We start from the raw sequence: 27224 nt of genomic DNA, 5'->3' as shown, positions 1-27224 counted from the left end.
TGAATGGGGTGGGAGAATGAATGAGTGCTCTAGGTTTTATTTTGTAACTAATTGCATAAACATGCATCGCGGTCCAATCTCCATTGATAGCCTCACGTGTTAAGACTAAATATCCCTCTTTCTTTTTTATATTACAGTTTTTGAGGGGTTTCCCATCTACTGATGGAGAAGGCAATGGCACCCCACTCCAGTACTCTTGCCTGGAAAATCCCATGGACGGAGGAGCCTGGTAGGCTGCAGTCCATGGGGTCACGAAGAGTCGGACATGACTGAGTGACTTCACTTTCACTTTTCACTTTCATGCATTGGAGAAGGAAATGGCAACCCACTCCAGTGTTCTTGCCTGGAGAATCCCAGGGACGAGGGGAGCCTGGTGGGCTGCCGTCTATGAGGTCGCACAGAGTTGGACATGACTGAAGCGACTTAGCAGCAGAAGCAGCCATCTACTGAACATCTGAATTTTATTGTATTCTATAAGTATTATCCAAACTTTTAGTGCAAGCTCATTATGTTGTGTGTGAATAGCACCAGAGTGCAGGTCAGTAGGAAGGGCTTTGGGCAGGGACAGCTGGAAACCATGTTGAATCAGGATGAACCTCTTAGCCCCTTCTGGGTCTCTCCTTTTCCATCTGTTATGCTGAACAGTTAGACTAGATGCTCTTAATGTTCCCTTCTGTATTTAAAGATTGTTATAATTCTTTCCTATGAAAGAAAGAAAGTGAAAGTTGCTCAGTCATGTCTGATGCTTTGCAACCTCCTGGACAGTACAGTCCATGGAATTCTCCAGGCCAGAATACTGGAGTGGGTAGCCTTTCCCTTCTCCAGGGGATCTTCCTAACCCAGGGATCGAACCTAGGTCTCCCACATTGCAGACGGATTCTTTACCAGATGAGCTACAAGAGAAGCCCAAATCCCTTCCTATCCTCATTATCAATTGCCTTACCAAATGTGAGGTGGCTTTCTACAACATTTATTTCATCTAATAATTTTGAAATCCTAGTGTGGTGGAGAGGAAGGCTTTGGATTTGGCAGGGTTTGATAGTCACAAATCTTTCTCCTTACTGCTTATGATTTCACTGTCCCTCTAAATGTTAACAGATTTTTCTCTCTTCAAATTGTTTCATTATTAGACAGTAATTTCTGGTCTCTTGCAGCAAGATTGATTCCATATTTGCTCTCTTTCCTATAATTGTCCTATATCTTGCCTGTGCTTTGTTAGTCTTAAAGAATAATTGTGAGTGGCCAAGGCAAAATATGAATTCATTTCTTCATAACTCTGAAATGCAAATCATCCTGTAGATTTTTTCTGTACTTAAAATTGCCACGCAAATGGTTGAGTTGGTTTTGATACACATCTTGAGTTTCTCTATTTGCTCCCATTATCAGATGATTGGCTCACCAGCATTTGTTGATTCTGCTCCTTCTTTTATGATAATCAAACATTGGACAGCACTCCTTTTGCACATTGACTTTATAGATGTTGTGTAAGCACTGCGAGCAAGATAAGGGCTAATGAGGCTTAGCTGTATATAGCATTTTCTTAAGAAACAGGTACTAATCTTTTAGAGACTCTGCCCACAGGCAAGACACATTCTGGTTTTATGAAGTTTTGGATGGGTTAGAGAGGGAGACAAATTTATCTCTAAACTAATTAGACTTCTTCTTGCTATTGGGAAGGTGAAGAAATTTTAGGGACTGTTGAAATGCCCTGAGTGGAGCTGGGCTGCAGGTAGATAGGGCTGGAGCACCATTAGCCTCAGTCAAGGAACAGGGATGCAGTGTGAAGGGCTTTGTATGCTGATACACGTTAGAAGATTTCTTTGCAGGCACAGGCTATGACTTTCCTATGTACTCCCAGAGTTATCCACATGGCAGGACAAGATCTGGTATGTAACACATGGGCAACAAATACAAGTTCAAGGGAATTTGATTGTTCTCCCATGTAAACTGTGCATTTTGGGGATACTTCTGTACTTAACTAAGTGATGATCTCTTGTTTTCCTAATGCTACTTTCTACTTTCTAAAGAGATATATGAAGCTCCCCTGGTGGCTCAGCTGGTAAAGAATCTGCCTGCCAATGCAGAAGACTTGGGTTTTATCCCTGGGTTGGGAAGATCCCCTGGAGGAGAAAATGGCAGCCCACTCCAGTATCCTTGCCTGGAAAATTTCATGGACAGAGGAGCCTGGTGGGCTACAGTCTATGAGATCACAAAGAGTTGAATATGACTGAGTTCGCATGCACACTAGCGTGCATGTAAATTGAGCATTTTATTTTGGATACTTCTGTACTTAACTCAGTAATGATCTCTTGTTTTCCTAATGCTACTTTAAATTTTCTAATAGGATATATGAAGTAACTTTCCTTGGTATGCAATCTTTCTTCCTTCTTTCTTAGAATTTAAATTAACCTTCTGTGTCCCGGTCTTAAAAGCTCATTTGAAAAAGATGGCAAGTTCCTTTGGCCACTGAGGCCTCTGTGGGGCAGGGCACATCAGAGTCATTGCCAGTCATCAGCACACGTGTGATATACCACTGCTTTCCAATTTGAAAGCCATAATTTAGAATTAAGGGTTAGCAGATGTGGGGGACTTGTCACCGATAGAATGGTGTGCTTCCATTCTGTTTTGAAAGTCACATTAATATAGTTGGGGGTTTCTTTGAAAATGTAACTAGCTTGTTTAAAGCATAGTAACTGCTTGAACCACTAAATGATAGCTTCCTCTTAGGGTTTTATTTTGAAAGAACATTCTATCTCAGCTGCAATGGCTGAGGAGACCCTGGTCTTTGTTTTGCTCCTATTTCACATGTCTCTGTGGGAAAGGGGAAGGTGGGAGGTGAGGAGAGCAGTGTGACTACGGAGAGGTGGAGCAGTAGGTGTGTGCCTGTGTGTTCACGTGTGGGGGCTCCTCTCTGCCTCTCCAGATCTGGGTCCTGTTCTAAACTGGCAGGCTCTCAAGTAGGGTGTATGTTCCCCAAGGAGGAAACTGGGCTGCAAGAAAAACATAATAATATTTTAATTTATATTTTATCTGAAAAACAAAAACAATGTTAAGCAGTCTAATGTTTAATATAAGGAACAATGGTGGATGATGCCCGTATTTGGGTTGCATATCAGATAATGTGTCACCTGTCACAGTTGGGCATGAGGTCCCTGGGAAAAGAAGAGACCACATGCATTGAAGGAACTGATGGCACCCCATCAGTTTATTCCTTTCGGGTGTTGTCAGGTCTTGTACATGGTTAAGTTTAGAAAATTAAGATCTTTAAACAGTAAAAAACAAAACAAAACAAAACAAAAGTTTTTCACAAAAAATAAAAATACTTTGTAATGAGACCAAGAATAGCTATGAAATATATTATATACCACACAGAGTTTCATTGGTTACTTTGCAGCAAACTTGCAGCAGTATAAAGAAGTTGCTATTTTCAAAGACGAATCTGGCAATTTTCTTTTCCTTTGAGAGAAGGATTCTAAATATTTTCACCTTCTTGGTACTGTCAATAGGCTGTCTATAATGTTACCTTGCAATTGTTAAAAACAAAAAAAGCCCTTAGTATCCCTTTAAGGCAAAATGGGCAAGAAAGTAACTGCTTTTAGAAGCCAACTCTTGCCTGGAAAATCCCATGGACAAAGGAGCCTGGTAGGCTACAGTCCACGGGGTCGCTAAGAGTCGGACACGACTGAGCGACTTCACTTCCACTTTTCCCTTTCATGCACTGGAGAAGGAAATGGCAACCCACTCCAGTATTCTTGCCTGGAGAATCCCAGGGATGGGGGAGCCTGGTGGGCTGCCGTCTATGGGGTCGCACAGAGTTGGGCACGACTGAAGCGACTTAGCAGCAGCAGCAGCAGCATCTTATGGAGATAGCAGTTTTTGAAATTGATTGGAAATGTTTTCAGAGATCTGAGCTCATTAAAAAATGCAATGCCTTTTGATATGCAAGACCATCTGATTGTTAATAAAGGAAGTTGGTTAGTCTAATTTCAACAACAACAAAAGAAACCTTTGCTTAGTTGATGGATGGAGTTGAAAAAAACAGTGCTATGATTGAAACATAATGATGCACTTCCTCCTTTTGGATCTATGTTTATATGAAATACCATTTTAACTTATAACATCTACTAACAAGTATTGAAACAAACTGAATTTGACATGAGACTTTCAAATTGCTTAGTCACAAATGTTAAAACCCGAGATTTTTGAAAAGAAGTATTCAAATGCAATCACTTGGTTCTCTCTGAAACATTATTAAAAATACTAAAATTAGTATAAAATTTTGATGACAGTGAAAATATTTTTGTTTCATTAATAATACAGTTAAATGAAATTTCGATTTATTTTGAGAATATTATTTATTTCAGATTTGTCTCAACTTTTCAAATTTACATTGTAAAAGTGCACATATTCTAAATATGTATTTACATGGGGGTAATGTTCAAAATTATTTTACTGATATCACTTCATAATCAAAAATTTGAACTGCTTAAAAAGTTTTCCTTTGTTTTTCTAGGCTCCCAAAGACTTTATTTACTGAGTATTTAATCCTAGAGGAATTTAACTTTCTATAAATCCATGGCTTCAGAAGTCATTAAAGCTTCTTGAAGACAGCATGTGTTCTTCTTTGTACCCCTCATAATGAAGAGAACTATAGTTCCTTTCTCATAGTAGATGCTTGATTAATATTTCCTGTTGGATTGTTTCAGCTTCTAAACCCTAGAAACCAAAGCCTAATATCATTAATCTTCATATTCCCTAGAGCACCTTGAATTGAATTGCATGCAATTCCAAGACAGTCAAAAGAGTGTTTCATTCATGGAGAGCCTCTGGAGTGGGATTTGATGCTGACCTCCATGTTTTGGAAAGGCAGTTCTGAGGTCCTGGTTCCTAGGTTTTCAGAATCCTTGACTTTTCTGACCATGGGGTTAAAATGCCAGTCCTTTCATGAGCCTGGGTTTTGGACAAACCACCTGCAGTTTGGGGCAGATAAAGGCGGTGGTGACTAGCCTCCAGAGAGAGACTAAGCCAAGCAAGAACACTGCCAGGTTGCTCAGAGAACCTCTAAGAAAGGGAACCAGGACTTCAGCAGGCCTGAGAAAGCTTGGTGAAGGGAATGAGCTCAGGGATCAGAAAACAAGAAATAGGTGCAACTGTATCAACCTCAAAGTGAACTGTGCATAGTATTAGTAGGAATTGCCCAGGATGAATCTACAGAAGAATTTTAAGTCTGGGAGTTTTTCTGAGAGTGATACTTAATAGAGTCAGAGTGGCTTGGTGAGGAGCGAACTGAGAGTGGCGGCACTCATTAACTAGGAATACTAGAGCCATTCAGCCCGACTCTGTGTTCAATCAACTTTGGTTTTTGTACGTCGCATGTGGCTCAAGCCCCAGCAGACTGACTAGACAACGTGAGAGGCTGGATAGTAGTGCAGTTAATGCCAAAAAGTTTGACGCTACATCTGTTGAGTCTCACAGCATGCCAGGTGGTCACACGGCGGGGGTAGCTGCACCCTCTCAAAGGGCTCTTTATTTCTCTTTTCTTTCCTCTCAAATGTGGCATAGCAGTATTCTTAACTGTAAATACCATCACTTATATAATACTCCAGCTATTGTAGATACGTGTTCATAAGTGATCACGAGAGATTTTCTTTCTCTCTTGTAAGTTTTGAAAAAGAAAATAGAAAGACAAGGAAGAACAAAGAACAATGTAACAGACATGATCTTATGAAACTTTTCATATTTTTAATATTTAGGCTTGGATTAAATAAATCCTTATTGACCATGCTAGAACTTTAAGAATTACATCAAATGGTTGGTATTCCTGTTTTGTTTTCTATTTGGTCTTAATAATTGCATTTGTTTACTTAAAACTCAGACTTTTGTTTACAATCTGATAGAAAACATATTGACCAGGTAATTAGGAGAATGAAGTTCTCATCTTGATTTTTCACTCCTCAGTACTGTGCCTTCAGACAAATCTCTCGATTCTTTGGCAGGACGTTTACTTCGGAATAAATATGATTGGGTAAAAATAGCTATATACCTCCAAGTCTTCTCTGTTCTAGGTAAAATGTCCTCAATTCCTTCATCTGTGTTCATATGAAATTAATTCTAGACTATATTCCATTTTGATTACCCTCCACTGGAGATTTAATCATCTGACAAATCTCACCTTAAATTTTGTTGCCCAGGATGGAACTGATTTTCCAAGTATGAAGTGATGAATGCATATGGCACTACACTTAATGTGAACTACATAAAAACAAACAACCAAAAAGCCTCCTTTTTTTTTCCCCCAGCAACATCACATGGTTTGTTCACATTAAATGGAAGCTCAATTAACTCTCTTAAACACTTTCATAAGTTTGGCCACCAAACTTGGCCATTGCTACATGGAATTGGTTTTTGAGCTTAAATGCAAGCCTTCTATTTAAATCTGCAAAATTTAATTTTGCTGGTTTTAGTCAATTGTGCAAGTCTGGAATCATATTTTTGTTTTCTCAGAGAGGGCCCAGGTTTGTGAAGTTTCCAGAGAATCTGAATACCCACATGCCAGCTTTTGCTTTAACCCCTTCAGAGCATGATTCGTGTGACTCAAATGCCTGCTACTATTTTCCTCTTTATTGAAGTTTTTCAAGAAAAGATGTCAATTTACACAATGAAATATCCCTGAATTCTTCGTAAAACTAGCAAAAACAATTTATACCCATTGCTTTAGACTTTCACATATGTTTCTGTCTGGTTAGTAAATGAAGGGTGTACCACAGAAACAATAACTTTGCCTAGCCCACAGGTGTATGCCCAACTCTATTATTTCTGCCAGAAAGGATATTGCATCTCATGTTGGAGAGGGAAAAGAGAAGTCTCACATTTTTCTTTTATCTGGAGGCAATTCTCCAGCCCTAGTGGGAAAAGAAAAGACAAAAACAAAACAAAACAATGCTAGCTGTGGTTCCAGTGCTTCCCAGTTCCTGCTGGAATTCATTCAAATGAAGTCCTCTCTCTGAACGCCAAAAAGGACTCTCATTTCAGGGTTAATCTTTCTGGACCCCTGTACATTGCTTAATGTCTCTCTGATAGCACTTCACACAGTGTGTCCTATTTTAAGATTATGGGATTAATCTGCACTTATCTCTTCTTTTAAATTGTTTTTTCTTAAGGCACAGGGACCATATCTTAGCCATTCTTATTTATTCTTAGAACAAATATGGACTGAGCCCCCTCTGTGCCAGGCGCTGTGCTACGCACTCAGTTCTAACTCCCTCAGGCCAGGTCCTAGCACAGAGCTCAGCTCACTCACTTGAAGTGGACAATCCACGTGCTTCAACCTAAACCAACACTTACCATCTATTTGTAAAATCTGTGTGTAAAATCGAAAAGGATTTATTGAAGGGGATCCAAATCACTGTAAATTAAACTAGATCCTCACATATTTCAGCTGTTCACTGCTCTCCTCAGAGCACCATTAGCTGTTTGGAGTATCCGAGCTACGATCAAAAGCACCAAAGTACTATGAAATACAGACTGAACTCCAAACCACCTCATAGGAGAAGAGAAGCTTCGATGAAAGAAACAAGTTTAGAATTTATTAAGTGCCATTAAGAAAACAAGCTTGAACATATAAGTCCACTGATTAATTAAAACCATGGTCCCCTGGAAAAAGGAGACAAGTACATGTTATATATTGATTATATAACACCAGAAATGAGAGTGACAGAGACAGAGGATGGGTGGGGAGATGAAAGGTCTTCTCATGGCTGAACATCTGGATCAGAATTATAATGGTTTATTGTGGGAGAGTGGTCATATGCTCTCTTGGCAAATTATCTATACATTTAAGTTCTAAGCCAATTGGTTTAGCCAAACCTAAACCAATAGTTTGGGTTTGTTGTTGTTATTATTGCTTTTTTTTTTTCAAATAAAAGCTTGGATAGACACAAGGCAGCAAATATTTCTTCCTCAATTCAAGATTTGACAATTTAACAGGAAAACACTCATTCATCATCTTTTCCTTTTAGAGACCATAAATTATTGGCTCACATACCATGTGGCTTGGATTCTAGGAAAAGTTAGTGTAAACAAACCCAAGTTACAATGCGTGGAGTAAGAGAGTGAGTCATAAACAAAACACAGACATATGCTCTCATATAAATAAGGGCCTGGATCATCAGCTTCCCAAAGTCTGCTTCCCATTAATTACACAACAAAATGAACTTTCCATATGTAAAGCCCAAATCACTTAACGCTAGCAACTTGCACAAGACAAAGACCAGGATTGTACCTAAAAGGCAGTGACAAAAAACTGAATTTCAAAATAATGAAAGTCCTCTCAAAATATCTTCGGGTATCGGAGGGCAAGAAAATCCCTTGGAAGAGTGTTTCTGAGCACTGAAACTATTCCCAACAACCCAGGAACACTGCTTGAGGCTGGTCTGATCCCCTGCTGAATTTAAAGGTAGTATCAGGCTTACTCTCTTTTGTTCTGAGCTCTGTCATCTCTATGGGGCAAGCCCCAGGTCCAGGCCACATAGGGTGTTCACAGACATTGCTGGAAACACTGAAGAGTTGAAATTCCCTCCATCAGTACCTTCTCACTATCCTTTGAAATTGCCCATTGGTAGCACAGATTCATGTTTCCTTATTGTTGTATGAAGGCTATCTGGTTTCTCTTAATTTAAAGAGATTTCCAGGAAACAGAACAATTCCTAGGGAAGAGGATTCTTGAACAGGTGAGGAACTCTGAGAGAGATGGTAAGCAGCTAAGTTCTCTCCTTGTGTCTCTTTGAAAAGTAGACTTCATAAAGCAAACTAACAACATTACTTACAAGGGACATTAAAATAACAGATGTCACATTTTAGGAGTCTTGGGTGGGGAAGAGAGGAGAAAAAGAAATTTCATTCTTTGCTGGGGGTGTAGTGGGGTGTATGTGGTTTGTTTGTTTTTTTTTAATCATCAATTTACTCAATGATCGTTTTTGTAGCATTTACTCTTTTTGTCATACCATAGACCATAAAAGTTAAGTGGACTGTATCATCTCTGCTCTCACATGAAACTATAGGAAAGGGGGAGAAACTAATATTTTTGGAGAACCTACAGCGCAGTCTGCATGCAGTATTTCACATATTTCCTCATTTAATTGTGGTCACAACCAAGTGAAGACATTACTATCTCTATTGTACAGAGATGAAAACTGAGACCTAAGAGATTAAATAATTGCTCCAAAGGACACATAAGTGATGGATTCACGGATTCAAGCAAGGGCTGCCCTGTTTCAAACTGAGTTTCATACCATATTTCCTTACTAAGAAAGCAAAGAAGACAAGGAACTGGACAAAGAGAACTCCTGGGTTTCCCTGGTTTTCCCAATTTCAAAGGCCTTTTCCAGCCCCCAAATTTCATAGTTAAATAACACAGGTATTACTGTGTCCAGATCAAAAGTAGAGCAAGTAGAACAAGTAGATGACCTGTCCTACTTCTGCTAGACTAGGTCTTCTTCACACTGCTTTGATCCTTCCGCTGTCTCAAGGTCACATGCCTTTAAGGGTTCTGTATAGGGAGCCAGACAGCCGATATAATGAGTGAGGTTGACCAGGATTATGACAGAAGGTGGGGGTAAACAGAGGGCGACATGGGAAAGTAATGAGAATATGGCCCATCCAATGGGACAAATGTTATTCTGTATGGATCATTGTTGTCGGGTAGGAATCTGAGTCCGAATGTATCAAATAATCTGGTTTCCAAAAAGCCAGAACTCTGATTATTATGTAAGCCTTCTGATGTTGAAAATCTACAAATTAACTTTTTAAAAAAATGTATAAACCTGTGTAGGTCAACTGAAATACAACTGCAGACAGCTACTGGCCCATGGCTTTATTTTGCTATCATTGTCCTTCAGAAGAGTCACGATGACTCATTCTAGAGTTTCAGGGACTCCAGGTTCTGACCCCAAACCTTTCTTCCAGCCTTATCTGTCATTATTTCCACATACACTTCTATCTTAGAGATGTTGTAAACCTGTCTTTTCTGCTTCTGTCTACTTACTTAATTTAATCCATCCTTCGAAGGCCATCTCAACTCTTCTCTCCCCAGATTACCTCAGTGTCCTCCAAACGCCCTTAGTGCCATTCAGCTGGAAACTAATGATCTATTGGTTTAAATGATAGCTCTGTTAGTATCTGAGACTGTTATTCAATCTATTAATTTAAAAATATTATTTGGCCATTTCATGTTTTAGAGTCAGGTCTTCCCAAATAGGGTGAAAATTTCCCTAGGGCAAGGGCCAGTATTTACTTGTATGTAGAAGTTTCAGTAAGATGAGCTTAATACGAAGCCTTTAACAGGTGGCATGAAGTAAGCGTATTTGGAGGAGGTAGTGAGAATAAAGGGGCTTCCCAGGTGGTGCTAGTGGTAAAGAACCCACCGGCCAATTCAGGAGACATAAGAGACTGAGGTTCCATGCCTGTGTTGTGAAGATCCCCTGCAGCATGGCATGACAACCTTATTCTTGCCTAGAGAATCCCCATGGACAAAGGAGCCTAGTGAGCTGCAGTCCAAAGAGTCAGACATGACTGAAGCGACTGAGCACGCATGCATGCAGTGAGGATAAAACTTCTAAAGATAGTTAATGGGTGTTATGATCTGAGTCATAACATGACTAAATTATGACTTACATGATTAAATCATAGCATGACATGACTTCATTTTTGACATGAGAGGGGTCATAAGACAGTAATATATTGTTTTGAGTATGTGATTGGTGTTTTTATCTGCTATTTCATTTCTTCCTCACCACTGCCTAAAAAGCAGAAATTCTTTTTCTCATCTCACTGATAAGGAAACTGAGACTCAGAAGTCTTAGTCAGACTGTTACTCACCTAAGGAAACTAAGTACTGCACACTATGCAATAACACTGGTCCCTGAATTTCAAATCCAGTTTTAACTTTACATCTGTGTGGTAGCCAGAAAAAGTCCAGGTTTCCTAATTTCTAGCAGGTAATATTTGTAATTCAATTCACTTCTCTGGGCTCAATTTCCTCAGCTGCAACATCAAGGGGTTTGCAGAGATCCCTTCTAGTCTATTCTAAACCAGTCTTGTCAATTCCAGTATAAGTAGAAGGAATCCCCCTGGGAGGTGCTCTGGGATTATCACAATGACTCTCAAAGGTAGAGTGAAGTGGGCTGCGGGTGAGTTATACCTCTATGTCTGTCTGTCTCTTTCTCTTTGTCACACCTGTTTATTCTCTCTAAACCTCTTTCTTCAGTCTCTTAGACTAACTTACAGTCTGCCTGGACCACTAAAGATCATTCTTAATGACAGTCATTACACAGTTCTTCCACACTGCCTGAGGCCATTTCCGCAGCAATAAGCAGGAAAGACCCTGTCCCCCTTCACAGCTGGGCTCAGTATGCCAACTTCACTGGAACCAAGAAGTTTTTCAAAAACTCTCCATTAATTACAGGAAACCAAAAGCACTGTCCCCCCTTCTCATTAACACAATTGCTTTCAGTTGCCACTAAATTATCTCACCACCATTAAACTAACAATCTAATTAGACTTCTGGAAATGGAAAGAGCCAATGAATAAGGCAGGCGTGTCACTTTCATCTCAAAACTGATCGTAAAATATTTGTGCCCTTTTGTTCTCTGCCACATAAAATCTGCCCTGGAAGAGTGTCCTTTCATTCTCTCCTATTTATAAAGAGGAGTTTGAATATTTGATATAAAATGAGTATCTTAATAGAAATCACTTCATGTGTGGGAGGTTTTCTTTCCCGTATTTCTGAGCGTGGAATTATTATTACCATGATCGCACCTGACTCCCCCGGTGTCTGATGCCTCACAGCCAAACCTCCCACTGGGCTTCGATGAATGTGTGAATGATACTATCACTAGGAAGATGATAAAATATATTATTATCATTACTCTGTTTTTAAGAGGGTCTGATTGTGACAAGAGGTGGTTGGGAGTGTAATCTGTACAAAGCATTCAGGGAAGATAAATTGAGTTAAACTTCTCACAGGCATAGCACTTTCCAACCTGTCATTAAACCCTCTGTCTTGCCTAAAATTTCAGCTCTGGAGAGAGCAAAATTAGTTAAATCCAGTCCAGGCATGTTTACTGAGTATCTACTATGTAACCCAGCACTGCACGAGGTTCTTGACACCCAAATATGATTAAATGTTGCTTAATAGCAGTGTTCCTGGATTTTGTTTTCTCTTGTTTTCATCCCATTTAGCCCAAGGTTTTGGAAATTCATGGGTTACTCAATACTCATTGAATGGAACAAATTTTAAATAGGAACTGGTTGCTCCCCTCAGGAAATCAATACTCCGGACAGAATTCAAGAATGGTATATATAAAATAATTAAGTATGCATAGGCCAGTGTAATCTCCAGCTTTCCATTGAGAAGTTCACCCTGAAAACCCCAAAGAATTTCTGAGTAAAGGAATACATTTATGTGTACAAGTTCCTCCTCCTCTGAATAAGCACATATCCATTTACCAAATATACCATGCCATTTAGGCTGGTGTTTTTCCTTTAACTTGAAAACAATCTTCCTTGGAGGATATCCTGGTGGACTAGCCAGAAGCTGGTCTGCTACTACTGAACAGAAGATTCTAGAGGCCCCAGGGATCCCTCTCAGGTTGTTCCTTTTGCTGAACAGTCTCAGGATGATTTGCTGTTTCTGGGGCTGACATGGAGAATAAAAGCAAATCAATGCCTCTCAACTCTAATAAATATCATTCTAGAGTATGTATTTTTGTGCAACAGATGGTTTTGTGCAGGAGACAGCTGTTGTCCAATTCATTTTGACTAATATTTAATGATTAGCTATTGTTTGCCCATGCCACGTCAGTGCTAGATCCTGGGGTTTCAAAGTTGAATGAAGAGTCCTGGGTTTGGGCTCCCTGCAGCATACAGCAAATTCCCACTGGCCATTGGTTTTACATATAGGAATGTATATGTTTTCATGCTACTTGCTCAATTTATTGGTCCCACCCTCGCCTTTCCCCACTAGTCCACAAGTCTGTTCACTAAGTCTGCGTCTCCACCGCTGCCCTGCAGATAAGTTCATCAGTACCATCTTTCTAGATTCCACATGTATGTGGTAGGATGAGGTGGGAGATAGGAAGGTTCAAGAGGGAGGGGACATATGTATACCTATGGCTGATTCATGTTGATGTATGGTAGAAATCAGCACAATATTGTAAAGAGATTATCCTCCAATTAAAAATAAGTTTTAAAAAAGTCGAATAAAGTCTGACAATAGGGCAGTGGACAGTGCAGCATGGGACACAGACACCAAATTAAATGTAGGGATCAATGATCAATAGGCTTGTGGGGAGCCATAGGGCACAGAAGATGTGGTGTCTCATTCGGCCGTGGGTTTAAGGGAAGGCTTCTTAGAGTTGAAGACACTTAAGATGAGTCTTGAAGAATAATCATGAATTCAATATCCAAACAGCTTGAGGAGTGGGTGAAGGAGATAGGAACATTCCAGGGTGGAAAACAGGTGATAGCAATAACAATTTCTAACAGCAACAATAGTAGCAGCGACAATAAGACTTATTTGCTGAACTATTCCTATGTGTCAGGCACTCTGCTAAGATTTGCTTAAGGTGTACTTCATTTATTCCACACCACAATCCTCTGTGCTGGGTACCATGCTTTTCCCCATCTACAGACGTGAACACTACTTTAGTGCAGTACTGAAATTCCAACGCGGGCACTCAGAAGCAAGAACACATGCGTTGAACTAGAGCCTTGCACAGCCCACAAGTGGTGTCAAGAAAAATGAGCCAAAACTTAGAAACAAGGTAAATGGAAGGGTGCATGTCCTTTTCGAGTTTTAGTGTCATTTTACAGACCTGCCCAAGGATTATTAATTATCCAGGGAAATGTACCCTTATTGAATTCACTATCCACTGCTGATTAAAGGCTCAGATTCTTCCAGGTAATATATTAACTTGTAGACTTTTGCCCAGAAAATATGCAAATTATTTCTTTCCAGTAGAAAATATAAGCCCAGAGGTTATGGTTTTATTGCCCATTAGGACAGTCACTGAGCAATCTTGCTGAGATTTCTTTCTTCAATGCCTACATTCCTATAATGCCATTTTCTTCTACTTCTAATTCTTTCTGGACCAGCTTTATCACCATGTTGGTTTTCTCATTAAAGAGCTGAATGAACCCTTGACATGAATTTTTAGTTTTTTGCAAGGTACTCTGACAATGGGGATTCCAAAGGAGTTTCGGGCTGGCTGACATTTCCAAGTGGGGTTGGAGCAGAAGGCAGGGGCCAGATTCTGGAGAATTTGATGCTTCTTGGGGATGTTTACAGCCTTGTTGTTCAGTTGCTAAGCTGTGTCTGACTCTGTGTGACCCCATAGACAGCAGCGTCCCAGGCTTCCCTGTCCTTCACTATTTCCCAGAGTTTGCTCAAACTCATGTCCATTGACTTGGACAGCCTTGGCCATAGGAAGAACTCAGCTTTTCTAGAATGTCCAGTTTAAATCAGAAAAGAACTTATTTTCTCCTTTTTGGGCAGAAAAAAAAAAAAAAAAGTTTTTTCAGAAGGCCTTTGGTGCGATGGGGTCTTCCAGGAAACACAGAAGTTTGCAACCCTCTGGGTCTCTTCATGGTCCAGAGCCAAATGGAGGGGACTCTTTCAGGATTTCGTGTTCAGTAGAGCTTGCTAGGCAAACAGAGTCATTCTGAGCTACTTCAACATCAGCGGGTAGGTAGACCTTTAGCAAATTTGAATGATATGTTTTTTAAATAAAGCTTTATTTTCTCTAGATCTTTTTGAACTTTTTTCTCCTATATATTTTAAGGGATTAATCTAGACTTAGAGAAATTTATTTTACAATTTGATGGCTTCTTTGGTTTGTATACTTATGACTCTTAGATGTTCCAAATCCTATTAACTTCCACATATATTTGCTCTATTTTGGTTCTTTTTGAAGGACGAGACTTTTGGCTGAATTGACCTGTTATTTTGATCAGGAGCTTCAGATCATGATTCCCCATATGACAAAAAACAAATAAATTACTTTACAATTCTGAAATTCCTGCTCATTGCTTTTTGCATTTGCACCTGGATATTATTATTTCATCCTTTTGCTTTTAGAAGCAAAATGTCTAAACATTTGATCGACTTGTGAAATTTAAATATTTTCACTTACTCTGATAGTTCTAAACAAGACATATCATGCAGTTTGAGAGAATAGTGTATTAGCCTTGATACAAAACAGATACAAACTATAAACAAAGAGCTATGCTCCCTCCGTGGCCCCTCTGTCATCTCTAACAAGACTATACCTTGAACAGGGGAGATTTGGTGACAGCAACCTTGATACATGTCTTTTTTCCTACTTGAATTTAAGATGAGAGATTATCAGTGTTGTGTGGGTGGGTGTGTGTGTGTGTGAGAGAGAACAAGAAAGGAGTGCCTGCCTATTTGCTTGTTTTCCCATCACTACTACTCTAGACTCTTCAGGTGTAGAAACCAAAGAAATTTATTTTCTTGGTGTTTTACGAAGTGCCTACAAACTTTGTAATTTACTTAATAATATAGTCTCATCCTAAGTACAAAGTGTGGGAGCATGTTTCAGTAGTGAAATCCTGTACTCTCTACACATCCCATAATCTCCTTGAGAAATCAGTTCAGTGTGTAGAGGATCAGAAAAATCAGGCTAACTTATTCAGGTGCACGTTATCTGGTGTGGTTATTCAATCACTACTGGAACAGGGCAATAGAAGTTATTTCAAATTATACATCATTTCGAAGAAACTTTATTGAAGCTTTCACTGCATTAGCCCTAATTACTCACAATAATGATGCAGTGCTGCCTTGAAGCAGACCTCCTGTGCTGTGCCAGGGGACTGCAGCTGATCAATGGCTACTGAGCAGTTTGATCACGAAACCTGACCTGCTTGAGCACCAGTGGCAGCCATTGCCTCCCTCCCTCCCAGAAGTTCACAGACTGACTTGTTCTCAGTCTGGCCACCCTCTCTTACAGCTCCTCTTCGGCCTCCTCCTCCAAATCAATAGCTTCATAAGCAGCATGACTACCAGACTCAGAGAAGCTAAAAAAAAATCCCCTTAAACAAATAAAAATACACACATACACACACGCACCAGCTAGAAAAGACATATTTTTAAGCCTCTGACCTACATTCATTTCTTCCATTTCATGTTTATAAAATGAAGTGGGAAATGTTCCTTTTTCTCTTTCACCAAAGACCACCTGTCTAAAAAAAGTACCATTAGGACTATAGACTGATAAATTATTTGGCAAGTATTTACTAACAGACTACCACATGTCTGTCAAATGTTTTCCATTTGCTTGTTAAGCAGTTCCAACATCAAGCATGTTTTTCTCAGATGTCTCCCATGTTGCTTGGTATTGAATACGTATATAGCTATTGCCTTGTAATCATTCATTTCACTCACTGATTATTTATTCAGCACCTACTATGTGTCAGAGACTGTACAAGATACCTTAAAGTAAAAGGAATTTCAAATTAGTTGAATTATTTTAGCATTTTAAAAATCTCAATAGGGATTCCCTGGCAGTCCAGTGGTTAGGACCCTGTACTTCCACTGCAGGGGGGATGGGTTCCATCTCTGGTTGGGGAACTAAGATACCTCAATAAATGATTTCTTAAATTAATTTTGCTTTATAAGCAACTTAATTTTACTCTTTTTTCCTTTTCTTTCTCTGCAGTTGTCTGGGTCTTCAAAATCATTCTATAGAAATGGTGACCTATTGGAAAATAAGTTGATTTCTGTATACAGCCAGAAGTAATTTCAAAATTACCTTATTTATAGTGAAAGATGGTACTCTAAAGAAAACAAGTGAGTTTTCTCATCAGAAGTATGTATGATTAGTGTACAAGCACCCAACTGAATGAAATCAAACCCAGAAACTGTTTATTAACTGCCTTTTGTATGCTTGACTTTGGTTAAAGCATCCAATTGTGAGTTTCACTCACTGTTCTCTAAAAACATTAGAAGTCCGTAATTAGGGAGAAAGAAACCTACCTTTGCTACTAGTAGTTGGGCCTATGACAGAAATGAGATTCCACTGGAAATCAGGCAGTAAATCAAGAAATTTGAATTCCAATCCAACTGCATGACCTCAGGCAAATTTCTGAATCTTGGAAGCATCAACGTCTTCATGTGTGAAACGGGGCATTGGGCATGAGCCCAGGTTGTGCAACTCTAACTCTCTTAGATTTGTGGGAAGACATTTGTCTGTGGGGAGTGGAATCTCAGCAAGGCCTGGTCTCCAGCACCTGCAGTAGATCTTTAGCTTGTTTTCCCGTAAAGTTCTGCTCAGCAGCCTAAGCTCCTTTGAGCACTGCCAAAAATAAACAGCCTATTTCTGTATCCTCAAACAGGAGGGCTTTGGCTCAGTTCTTATTACCAGAAAGGCGGGTTTAAAAGTTTAATATCCACCTGTTTCTATGCCCATTTGGCATATTTGTAAATTATTGAATGCAAATAGGGGAGGTGAGCCTGTAGAAGCTTGGGATCCCAAGAATGCATTCTCTCACTCAGCATGGAAAGAGTTCAGCGAAGGAAAACGGGGGATCACCTGTCTTTTGCCTCTGGGAAATAGCTATTCTTGGCAAGCAAAGGCGGAAACACACAGGCTAATTTTTAAACCCATAAAGGGAGGTCTCCAGAGCTTAACTGACAGAGTTCAAGAAGCAGTTATCTGGATGGGTATGCATACTTTGGGCTTCCCAGGTGGCACTAGTGGTAAAGAAATCCCCTGCCAATGCAGGAGACATAATAGATGTGGGTTCAATCCCCGGATTGGAAAGATCCCCTGGCAACCCACTCCAGTATTCTTGCCTGGAGAATCGCAGGGACAGAGGAGCCTGGGGGGCTATAGTCCATGGGGCTGCAAAGAGTAGGACACAACTAAAGCGACTTAGCGTCCACGCACGCACATGTAGACTCTGGCCCAAATCTTTTGCTCCAGGCAAGTGATGAATTCCTAGAGTTCCAGGCATGGCAGCAGTACCCACTTCTCTATCCACAGATGCCCTTCCACAAAGGTGCTGCAAGTCTCAGGGGCAGCTTCTTCCCCTTTCCTCTGTGATTCTCCCTGCTAGAGGGACAGTTGTTCTCATAGCTGGCATCCTTTACCTGGCGTTTCCATCAGAAACTTTCATTTCACACCTAGCATGTGAAAGATGCTAATATTCCTGATCATATTGGAGAGATGATCCCATTTCTTCAAAGCAAGACTTTCCAAGTGGGGGGGGAAGAATACCATTTCCAAGGAATGTTAAGAACTATTCCCAGAAAACATGAGTTGTGTGGTCAGGTAAGATCGTGAAATTCTGTGTCTCACCCTCCCGGAACTTCACAGTGCACACTGGTCAATTAAAGGCTTAGGAAAACCCTGCAGAAAGGAAGCAGGTACAGAGCAGCATCCCTCACACTCATCTAAGTTTGAAAATACCTATCACAAAACACCTACTGATACTTTGTGAGATTCAATGTGGGAAGTCTTGCCAAATACTTCTTTCTGTTATTTCAGTTGGCCTCCTTTTCGAATTACCAATGGTCTCCGTGAAAGAGGTGGGTATGCAGACAAGTTGAGTTCTCTATTTAAAGCAATCTGCTGAATTAGAGGGCTTTTCTGGTGGCTCAGATGTTAAAGAATCCACCTGCAATGCAGGAGACCTGGGTTCAATCCCTGGGTTGGGAAGATCCCCTGGAGGAGGGCATGGCAACCCACTCCAGTATTCTTGCCTGGAGAAAGATTGGTTTAGAGTGAATATCAATAATGAGTGTCTTCTTGGGCTTCTAATCATAATAGGCATTTCTAAATACAGCAATATGCCTAAGGTTTACCAGTACATCAATTCAACACATTTTATGGAATGTGCCATCATTCTGTGTGCCATGAAGACAGAAGAATCTAAATCATGGGTTCTATCTCTAAGGTACATACAACTCTGTCACAAGAAAAAGTTAAAGAGAAACATTTCTTATGCAGTCCAAATGCACACTAGAGATGCCAGACGCTATTGGTATTCAGAGAAGATGTGACTTACTTGCTGGGCCTTGAAGATCTGAAGGATGTGAATAGGAATGGAGTAAGGCTGTCCTCAAGAAAGGTGTTAAGCCAACCACAAGGCCTTCCTTCCTGGCAGTAGGGATGAGTCTGGCACACTGGGGTTGATACAGGAGATGATGTGTGTGAAGTAGTGGAAGGCAGAGTATAAAGGATGTCTGAGTAAGGAGCTTGTATTTTATAAACTGCTAGTGAGGAGCCAGGTGGCTATTGAGGAATTCATGACATCATGAGGTAGAATGAATCAAGCCTCAGGGAAGCTCTGATTATTGTCTCCTAACCCTGGTGAGCACAGGAGGTAGTGAAATGCAGTGGTCAAACCATGTGTTTTGGACCTGAGTTGGAATCTTGACTGTCTAAAAGTTCCCAGGGCGAGCTTCCTTACCCTTAGCTTCCTCTTCTGGAATGAAGATGCACGTATTTGTTTCAGAGAGCTCTTTTATGAGTTACATGAGATGACACATATAAGGTCCTTTATGCCGAGATTAGTAATTACGAAGGCTTAAATGATTAATACTGTTACGATTACTCACTGACCTCTGCTTCCAGGTTCTGAGATGATCTCCTTCCTTTCTTAGACCTTTTCCCTCTTGAAAAATCCAGTGCTGAAACAGCGCCCACGCTCACCGTCTGTGGGAGGTTGGCTGAGCACAGAACCCTTACCTGTATTCAGCAGCACATTCCCAGAGGGCTTTGCCATGCCCACTTTCCCGGGGCCAATCCAAAGCATCTGAAGTGCTCACCTGCATCCGATGTTGCTGCCGATGCAGCAAGGAGAGATAACACTGGGGCAGGTGGGATCGCAACACTGTCCACCGCAGCTGGCTTCTTCCTGGTCATCACGGTGGACGCTGAGCCCTCGTTCTTACTATGCGTTGCCGTTTGGTCCACTTTTAAGTGGGGACTTGGTATCCCTAAAAAAACAATAACCCCAAAGCCTACAGTCACTTTAAAGAAACAGGAAGACAGACAACATAAAATCTGAAAATGACCCGAGGTCACATCACCAAATGATCTGATCTTTTGCTGCAAGAATGACATTTTAGAATGTTTAAAGAAAAAAAAAAATGAATTAGAAGCATGACCAGTTTTGGTTTTGTGGCTGATGTTAGTGGTGACAACATTCTGGGTGGGCTACCTGGAAGTTGGGGTCAGGGCACAGGTCTAAGGGAGTTATCCATCATGCACACTTTACCTTCCATGGGTCAAGAAGCCTGTTTTTATAGAGGTTGTGGTATACACAGCAGGGAGGGGAGAAGTGCACCCCATCCTAACGAGGCTTCTCATCGCAGCAGCTGAGAGGAAAAGACTAAATGAAAAGGAAAAACTAGGCAACAAGTGTGGGCAGGTCTGCATGTTATTCATTCTAGGTGCTTGGGAGGCAGGGGTTAGTGTGGGAAGAAGTGGGGAAAGGCTTCCCAGAGCAGCATGGTTGAAGGAAAGGCATTCTCAGTGCTTAGGACAGTGTCTCATAAGTCATGGGTGGGGAATGAAGATGATTCAGGCAAGAAATCAGCCTTCTGGAGGCAGAAGATGCCCTGTGGGGACTGTTGTGTAAATAGTCATTAGACCAACTGAGAGTTGTACTTGGGGGCCTTTGAGTGTCTGATCATAATAATCCCATCTTTATGATGCTGAAAAGCCTGGGTAGGCTCTTATAAGGTGCCTGTGGATGGGCCTGGAAATTTACTACATGACATTATAAGAACTATTCTGGAGCCTTGTTTTCTGGGCTCAAATCCAGGCCCTCTTACTTTTCAGCTGTGTGATCATGAGCAAGTTGCTTAACCTCTCCAAGCTTCAAGCTTCCGTAACTGTGCAGATGGGATGGAACCACATTCTCTCATATGGGTGGTTTGGAGCATCCATAAGTCAATCAATGTAAAGGGCTTAGAACAATGTCTGACACATAGTCCATGCTATATAAGTGTTTCCTGTTATGATTATTGCTATTATTACTACTATCATATTATAACTTGCTCCACAGGTCAAACTAAAGCCAGCCAGCAAAGCCTCAGTTCTCCTACCTGACATGACCAAGGATTTCTGGGCACCTTCTACATCCCTAGCTGCAAAAAATTTTTTTAAAAAATCACTCTCCAAGTCATCTAGGCATAAGTTCAGAGACTAGAGGTATCTGAATCCATGTCAAAAGGTCATCTACTCAGAATTTCTTTAATGGTAGGCTACAGACCACTGATAGCAACAACAAGAAATGGGGCTATATCATAGCAATTGTTGATCTTTTTTTCCCATCCAACCAACTTGAGTGACACTGGTCCCTCCCAGACTGTCAGCTTACCTCCACAGTGAGATCTGCTCACTTGGGCCTTAACAGCAGCCCTGTGAAGCATGTAGTGTAGAGATTACTATTTTCTTAACCTTATAGAAGAAGTCAACACATTTCTGGGATGTTAAGAGATAACTGACTAAACTCATCCAGCTCTTATTGTCAAAGCTGGAAGTTTTCAAGTAGTCAGATGCTAAACTCAGGGGTCACCTTGGTCCACTGGCCATCTTGCAACATCTGCCTATGACCCAGCCTACCAATAGCATGCTTCACACTGAGAACACAGAGGCCCTGTATCACACTTGGAAAAGGCATCTGTAACCACCTAAGGAAGAAATACTGACATTTTCATTTACCTTTTACTACCTTCCTCCTTCTCTCCACCCAAACCTCTGAAGCTTCCACTTGAGGAGTTGTAAATAACAATACCATTTTTGTTTTTTGATTTCATATTTCATAGAGTTTTGACAGTGGGAGTGCACAAATATAAAATTCTATGACAGAGAGACAGCAAGGCACAACCATCAAGAAATCAGGAAGTGCAACAATCGTGGAAATGATCCTTGGATGATGCCTGTTTGAAAATATGCAGGTGTGCAAGGGATAGGTAAGGTAAACATAAGCAATATATGTAAAATGCAAACAGAATCTTCTGCCAGGAGATACATCCAAATAGCTAACTGTGGTTATTCCGAGGAAGGAGAGCACAGCAAAGATCAGTGTGGGAGTTTTTACTTCTGCTCTTTAGCCTTCTTTATTGTTAATATTTGTTAAACTACAAACATATTTTCAACTGTTTTTCCATTGAGAAAATATGCATAGTTTAGAAAGAATCTAGCAGTCTATCAGAGTATAGTCATCAGGGTAGACTGACTGATGCACTTTGACTGTGGATGGCTAACAAATCTAGCAATGGGAGAGAAAGCCTAAGTCAGGAGATTCCCCCACAGTGGTACCCTCTGCCACCACTGGCCCTGTTCCCATCAAATGGGTGCAAGCATCCTTGGCACAGCACACTTCTGGAATGTTGAGCTGCCAGAGGTCTGTTGGCTTATAGGTCCTCTCCCTGATCTGTCTGTCCTCCTTGTACCTGTGGACACAGGTGGGGCAGGTAGGTCTTTACTTAAATTATGTCATGCAGAAGGACTGAGCCATAAACAGTATTAGCAGGCAGATATTTAACTTCCACTTGGGAACACAGTGATTTTAAGCCATTTTGGTTGTACTCTTTTCAAGCAGAGATTCACAATCTACATCATGCCATTAAAATGGATCTGATCACACCTCTCTTGGATGTACTTTGCTACTCAAGTGTTTATAATACAGAATATGTTAAATAATAAAATGACACTTGGAACACTATAATTCAGATGGTCACTATTTAGCTATCTCGAAAGCCCTAGATAATTTAGGATTTTCTAGATTATAGTACTGTTTGCTAATTGCCATCCAGTGAATTTGAAAACAAAACAAAACAAAAATCCTGATGTTTTCTCAGACATTTTTCAGTTTTGAAAGGACTAGGGAAACAATTCTAGAAGTAGTGTATGTGGGCAAGAATATTAGATAAACTTTAAACGAAGGCTAATATAACAGTACTAGCAATTCACAAACTCTGTCTAGGAGCAGAGGTCTCAGGAGACTGGAATGGGTGACTTCTCCTTGGGAGATAGCATTGGACAGGCTGGCCACTGGAAGTCTTGGCTTCCCTTCATTCCAGGTGGCAGATGATGCTCCATGGAGAGGTACCCAAAGGACCAGACGAATGTGAACCATTCGAATGTGAATCAAGCTCTCACAAATGGTAGGTGATGGCAGAATGGTGGGGTATTTGTTAAGTTCCTTCGCAGCGTGAGCCTGGCTACTGTCTCCAAGGGAGGAAGATTTTTGAGGCTGGAGATCAGTCATGAAGAAACCCAGATTCAGCACTGTCCTGACTAGACCACTGAGGTGTGGCCCTGCTGCTTATACTGGGGCATGAGGAAAGACAACGGTGGCTTCGATCTGGGAAAGGATCACTCTGTCAAATTCAGACAGCAGACTGTATGAAGAGCACACTTGGTAGATGTGTTCAGAGAAGCCCCAAACCCCAACACAGGACAGACTGTACTGAGGCTTGCGTATCTGGAGGCCAGTACATTTTTAAAGGAGGAAATAACAATGCTAATAACTTTGTGGATCCAACATCTGTTCATAATTAAGACAGGAGCCAAAGAGAAATAAAAAAAGTTAAACTTATATGAAAACATTCTACTATAATCTGTTGACCTCGATTGATAATTTTTTTAAAAAAGTCTTTGTGCATAGCCTATCGAGGGACAGTCACTCATTTTCAAAGGTAATTTCTCATAGATCACTTACCCTCTCAAACCTCTACCTGCACACTGTGTTTGCATTAGAGACTTGATTTATGGATTCCAGCTCCTCTGATGCAGAAGCTGACTTCCTGTTGCCTTGGTTACTTGGAGCTCAGTTCAAGGTTAAAGTACTCCCAAATCAGAATCAGTGGCAGACGCTGCATCTAGAGGCCAGGTTATTGACTGCCCTAGGATGCGGAAAGGTCAGAGACCAAAGCATTGTTTACTGCCTTAAGGGTGAGTCAATATCGAGTCAATAGCTTCGATATCTTGATTCTGTTTCTTCCGAAGTAGTAGCTGCTGTTCAATTACCTCTTCCCCAGGTTGCTCAAGGTTACAAGGGGTCATGCAGGAAAAGCAGGGTCTAACAGTGGCTGATTTTCCCAGGATCCCTGTAATGAGCTTTGTGACCCTGGATAATAAAAACCAGCCTCACCATAGAGTAATTTGTATGTCACTCAGGTTTATAAAGTTAGTTATCTACTCATCTCATGTTCTCTATGGGGAAACAAACAAACCTTTGTGGGACAGTTACTATTTACTCCTCTTTTCTAGAAGAGAAAACGGGGGTTCAAGAAGGTGAGATAACTCATCTAAAATCACACCGCTGCTAAGAAGTAGTAAGTACTAGATCTTAACTCCTGGTTGAGTCCTCATTTCATCCTTTCTTTAAAAGTGCTGATAGAATCATCATCTAGGGAGCATACGTAATTCATTTTGTAACATCCACTAAAGAAAGCAATATATCTGTAAAACAGCATGCAACTAATAAAGACTTAATTAATTTTTTAATTCTAAGATTTGCAAATGCAGATGTTTCCTATAGACAAAACTCATAATGGCATAGTGAGAAAGGCTGACACCATAGTGAGAAAGGCTAACCAGGGGTGGTTAGTTCCTTCCATCATTTTTTGGTCCTTTCACAGTAGAATGTAGGACTTGGCATGGACTGAGAGGTATGTTTTGTTGAACAGTTAGTGGCTTTTAATCTTGCAAGGAGCAATGATATGCATTATGCCATTTGCCCCTTGCAGCATCCCTATGAATGGATGACAAGAGTCAGAGGGTGAAACTCCAGATTCCCAAATAAGAAAACCAAGGCACAGTTGACCAGGTGATGTGCCCAAGCTCACATATCACATGTGCAGGAAATAGCAGTGCTGAAATCCATCCCTGTTGACTCAATTCAAAGTTCTTTTCTGTTCCCTAACACATTGACTTTGGGGTAAACCAGTATATAATATATTTTTCACAAGAGGAAACTCATCCTGAAAACTTTATTTTAATTCCTTTTCTCATATGCTGGTCTGGATGAATTCTCCCATTTCTCTTTTATTCTTGTTTGCAAATGAACTTCACTCATGGTAAATAAGGGGATACACGTTATAGAACAAAGTGAATTAAGAGATAGATGGATTTGGAAAATAATGTTCTTCTGTGCCAAAGTCAATAAAAATGTTATTTTTGTTACCTCATTTTATTCATTAACGCAATAAGTATTTATTGAACATCTACCATACCAAGGATGTGACACTGGTCAAAACAGCTGAATCCCCTCAGTTCTCTAAGAATTACATTCTAATTATCTCTGCATAGCAAAAAGGTAGCTGTTACTTTTTATAAGGGTTCTGAAATATCCTAAAAGGCCTATTTAATTATCAAAAAATCAGAACCTTTGTGACCCATACAGAATCTTTGGGTAAATTTGTAAAAGTCACAACACCTAGGTGGAGATCCCCAAGGGCCCAGATCTTAGCAAACAGAGGGTGTCATTGTAAACGTATGAATAAAGCATGACTTCCTGTGTGCAGTGCACCCTCACCGCTCATAGTTTGTAGAGAGGAGCATGGATTGGATCTCAGTGACCTTTTCTCCTCGAGCCAGGGGCCTACATACTGCGAACAACCTGCTCAGTTGCTGGTGATGGCCCTATCAACATGTGTTTTGTGTCAAATGAATTTTACTTCATTCTTGGATGAAGAAGGATCTTGAGAGATGAAGTTCAGCCAAGGTCACCTGTAAGTAGGATGCTATTCAGTGAGCCTGGAGTCAATCATTTTAAAATCAGCAATTATTTGAGTACTGCATAGCACAACTCAGAAGATGCAATCTCTGTCTTCGCAAAGAAGGTTGAGAAGCAGAGAGTGAGATAAAACAGAAAAACTTACAAAACTGCTAAACCAAGTGAGATAAGAAGCCAAAGGAGTCCTCCATGAACTAGGAGGAAAATGAGATCTCAGTGGGATCTGAGGTGGTTCAACATTCACTAAGAGCCTGTAAGTGCCAGGTACCTTTAAGTACAGGGAACATGAACCTTCTCTGAATGGGGCAAACCTGTCCACGCAGGAAGACAGATACAGGCACAAAAAGCCCAGTCTTGATGACTGTGGCTTTGTAGCAGAGCCTGAAGTCAGGCAGGTTGATTTTTCCAGTTCCATTCTTCTTTCTCAAGATTGCTTTGGCTATTCGAGGTTTCTTATGTTTCCATACAAATTGTGAAATGATTTGTTCTAGTTCTGTGAAAAATACCATTGGTAGCTTGATAGGGATTGCATTGAATCTATAGATTGCTTTGGGTAGTATACTCATTTTCACTATATTGATTCTTCCAATCCATGAACACGGTATATTTCTCCATCTGTTTGTGTCCTCTTTGATTTCTTTCATCAGTGTTTTACAGTTTTCTATATATAAGTCTTTTGTTTCTTTAGGTAGATATATTCCTAAGTATTTTATTCTTTTTGTTGCAATGGTGAATGGTATTGTTTCCTTAATTTCTCTTTCTGTTTTCTCATTATTGGTGTATAGGAATGCAAGGGATTTCTGTGTATTAATTTTATATCCTGCAGCTTTACTGTATTCATTGATTAGCTCTAGTAATTTTCTGGTAGAAGCTTTAGGGTTTTCTATGTAGAGGATGGTACAGGCACAAAGATAGAAATATAGATCAATGGAACAAAACAGAAAGCCTGGAGATAAATCCACGCACCTATGGACACCTTATCTTCGACAAAGGAGGCAAGAAAATACAATGGAGAAAAGACAATCTCTTTAACAAGTGGTGCTGGGAAAACTGGTCAACCACTTGTAAAAGAATGAAACTAGAACACTTTCTAACACCATACACAAAAATAAACTCAAAATGGATTAAAAATCTAAACGTAAGACCAGAAACTATAAAACTCCTAGAGGAAAACATAGGCAAAACACTCTCCGACATAAATCACAGCAGGATCCTCCATGACCCACCTCCCAGAATATTGGAAATAAAAGCAAACATAAACAAATGGGATCTAATTAAAATTAAAAGCTTTTGCACAACAAAGGAAACTATAAGCAAGGTGAAAAGACAGCCTTCAGAATGGGAGAAAATAATAGCAAACGAAGCAACAGACAAACAATTAATCTCAAAAATATACAAGCAACTCCTGCAGCTGAATTCCAGAAAAATAAACGACCCAATCAAAAAATGGG

The 27224-nt window shown here is 40.3% G+C and overlaps 1 protein-coding gene across 3 annotated transcripts in view; it reads right to left on the bottom strand.

Annotated features, from left to right (window-relative positions):
- The window catches only part of SETBP1 (SET binding protein 1), an 890090-nt gene that overhangs the window by 11774 nt on the left and 851092 nt on the right, over window positions 1–27224 (bottom strand). For all 3 annotated transcript variants that reach the window (XM_081561785.1, XM_081561784.1, XM_081561786.1), the window contains one exon: window positions 19847–20017. In XM_081561785.1, coding sequence (XP_081417911.1) covers window positions 19847–20017 — 171 coding nt within the window. The remainder of the gene's footprint in view (window positions 1–19846; window positions 20018–27224) is intronic.

This window comes from Giraffa tippelskirchi, chromosome 14 (genome assembly GCF_054371585.1).
Source record: "Giraffa tippelskirchi isolate mGirTip1 chromosome 14, T2T-mGirTip1v1.2.pri, whole genome shotgun sequence".
NCBI lineage: Eukaryota > Metazoa > Chordata > Mammalia > Artiodactyla > Giraffidae > Giraffa > Giraffa tippelskirchi.
Note: the sequence above shows the minus strand (reverse complement) of the source record. Positions and strands in the feature narration are given on the sequence as shown.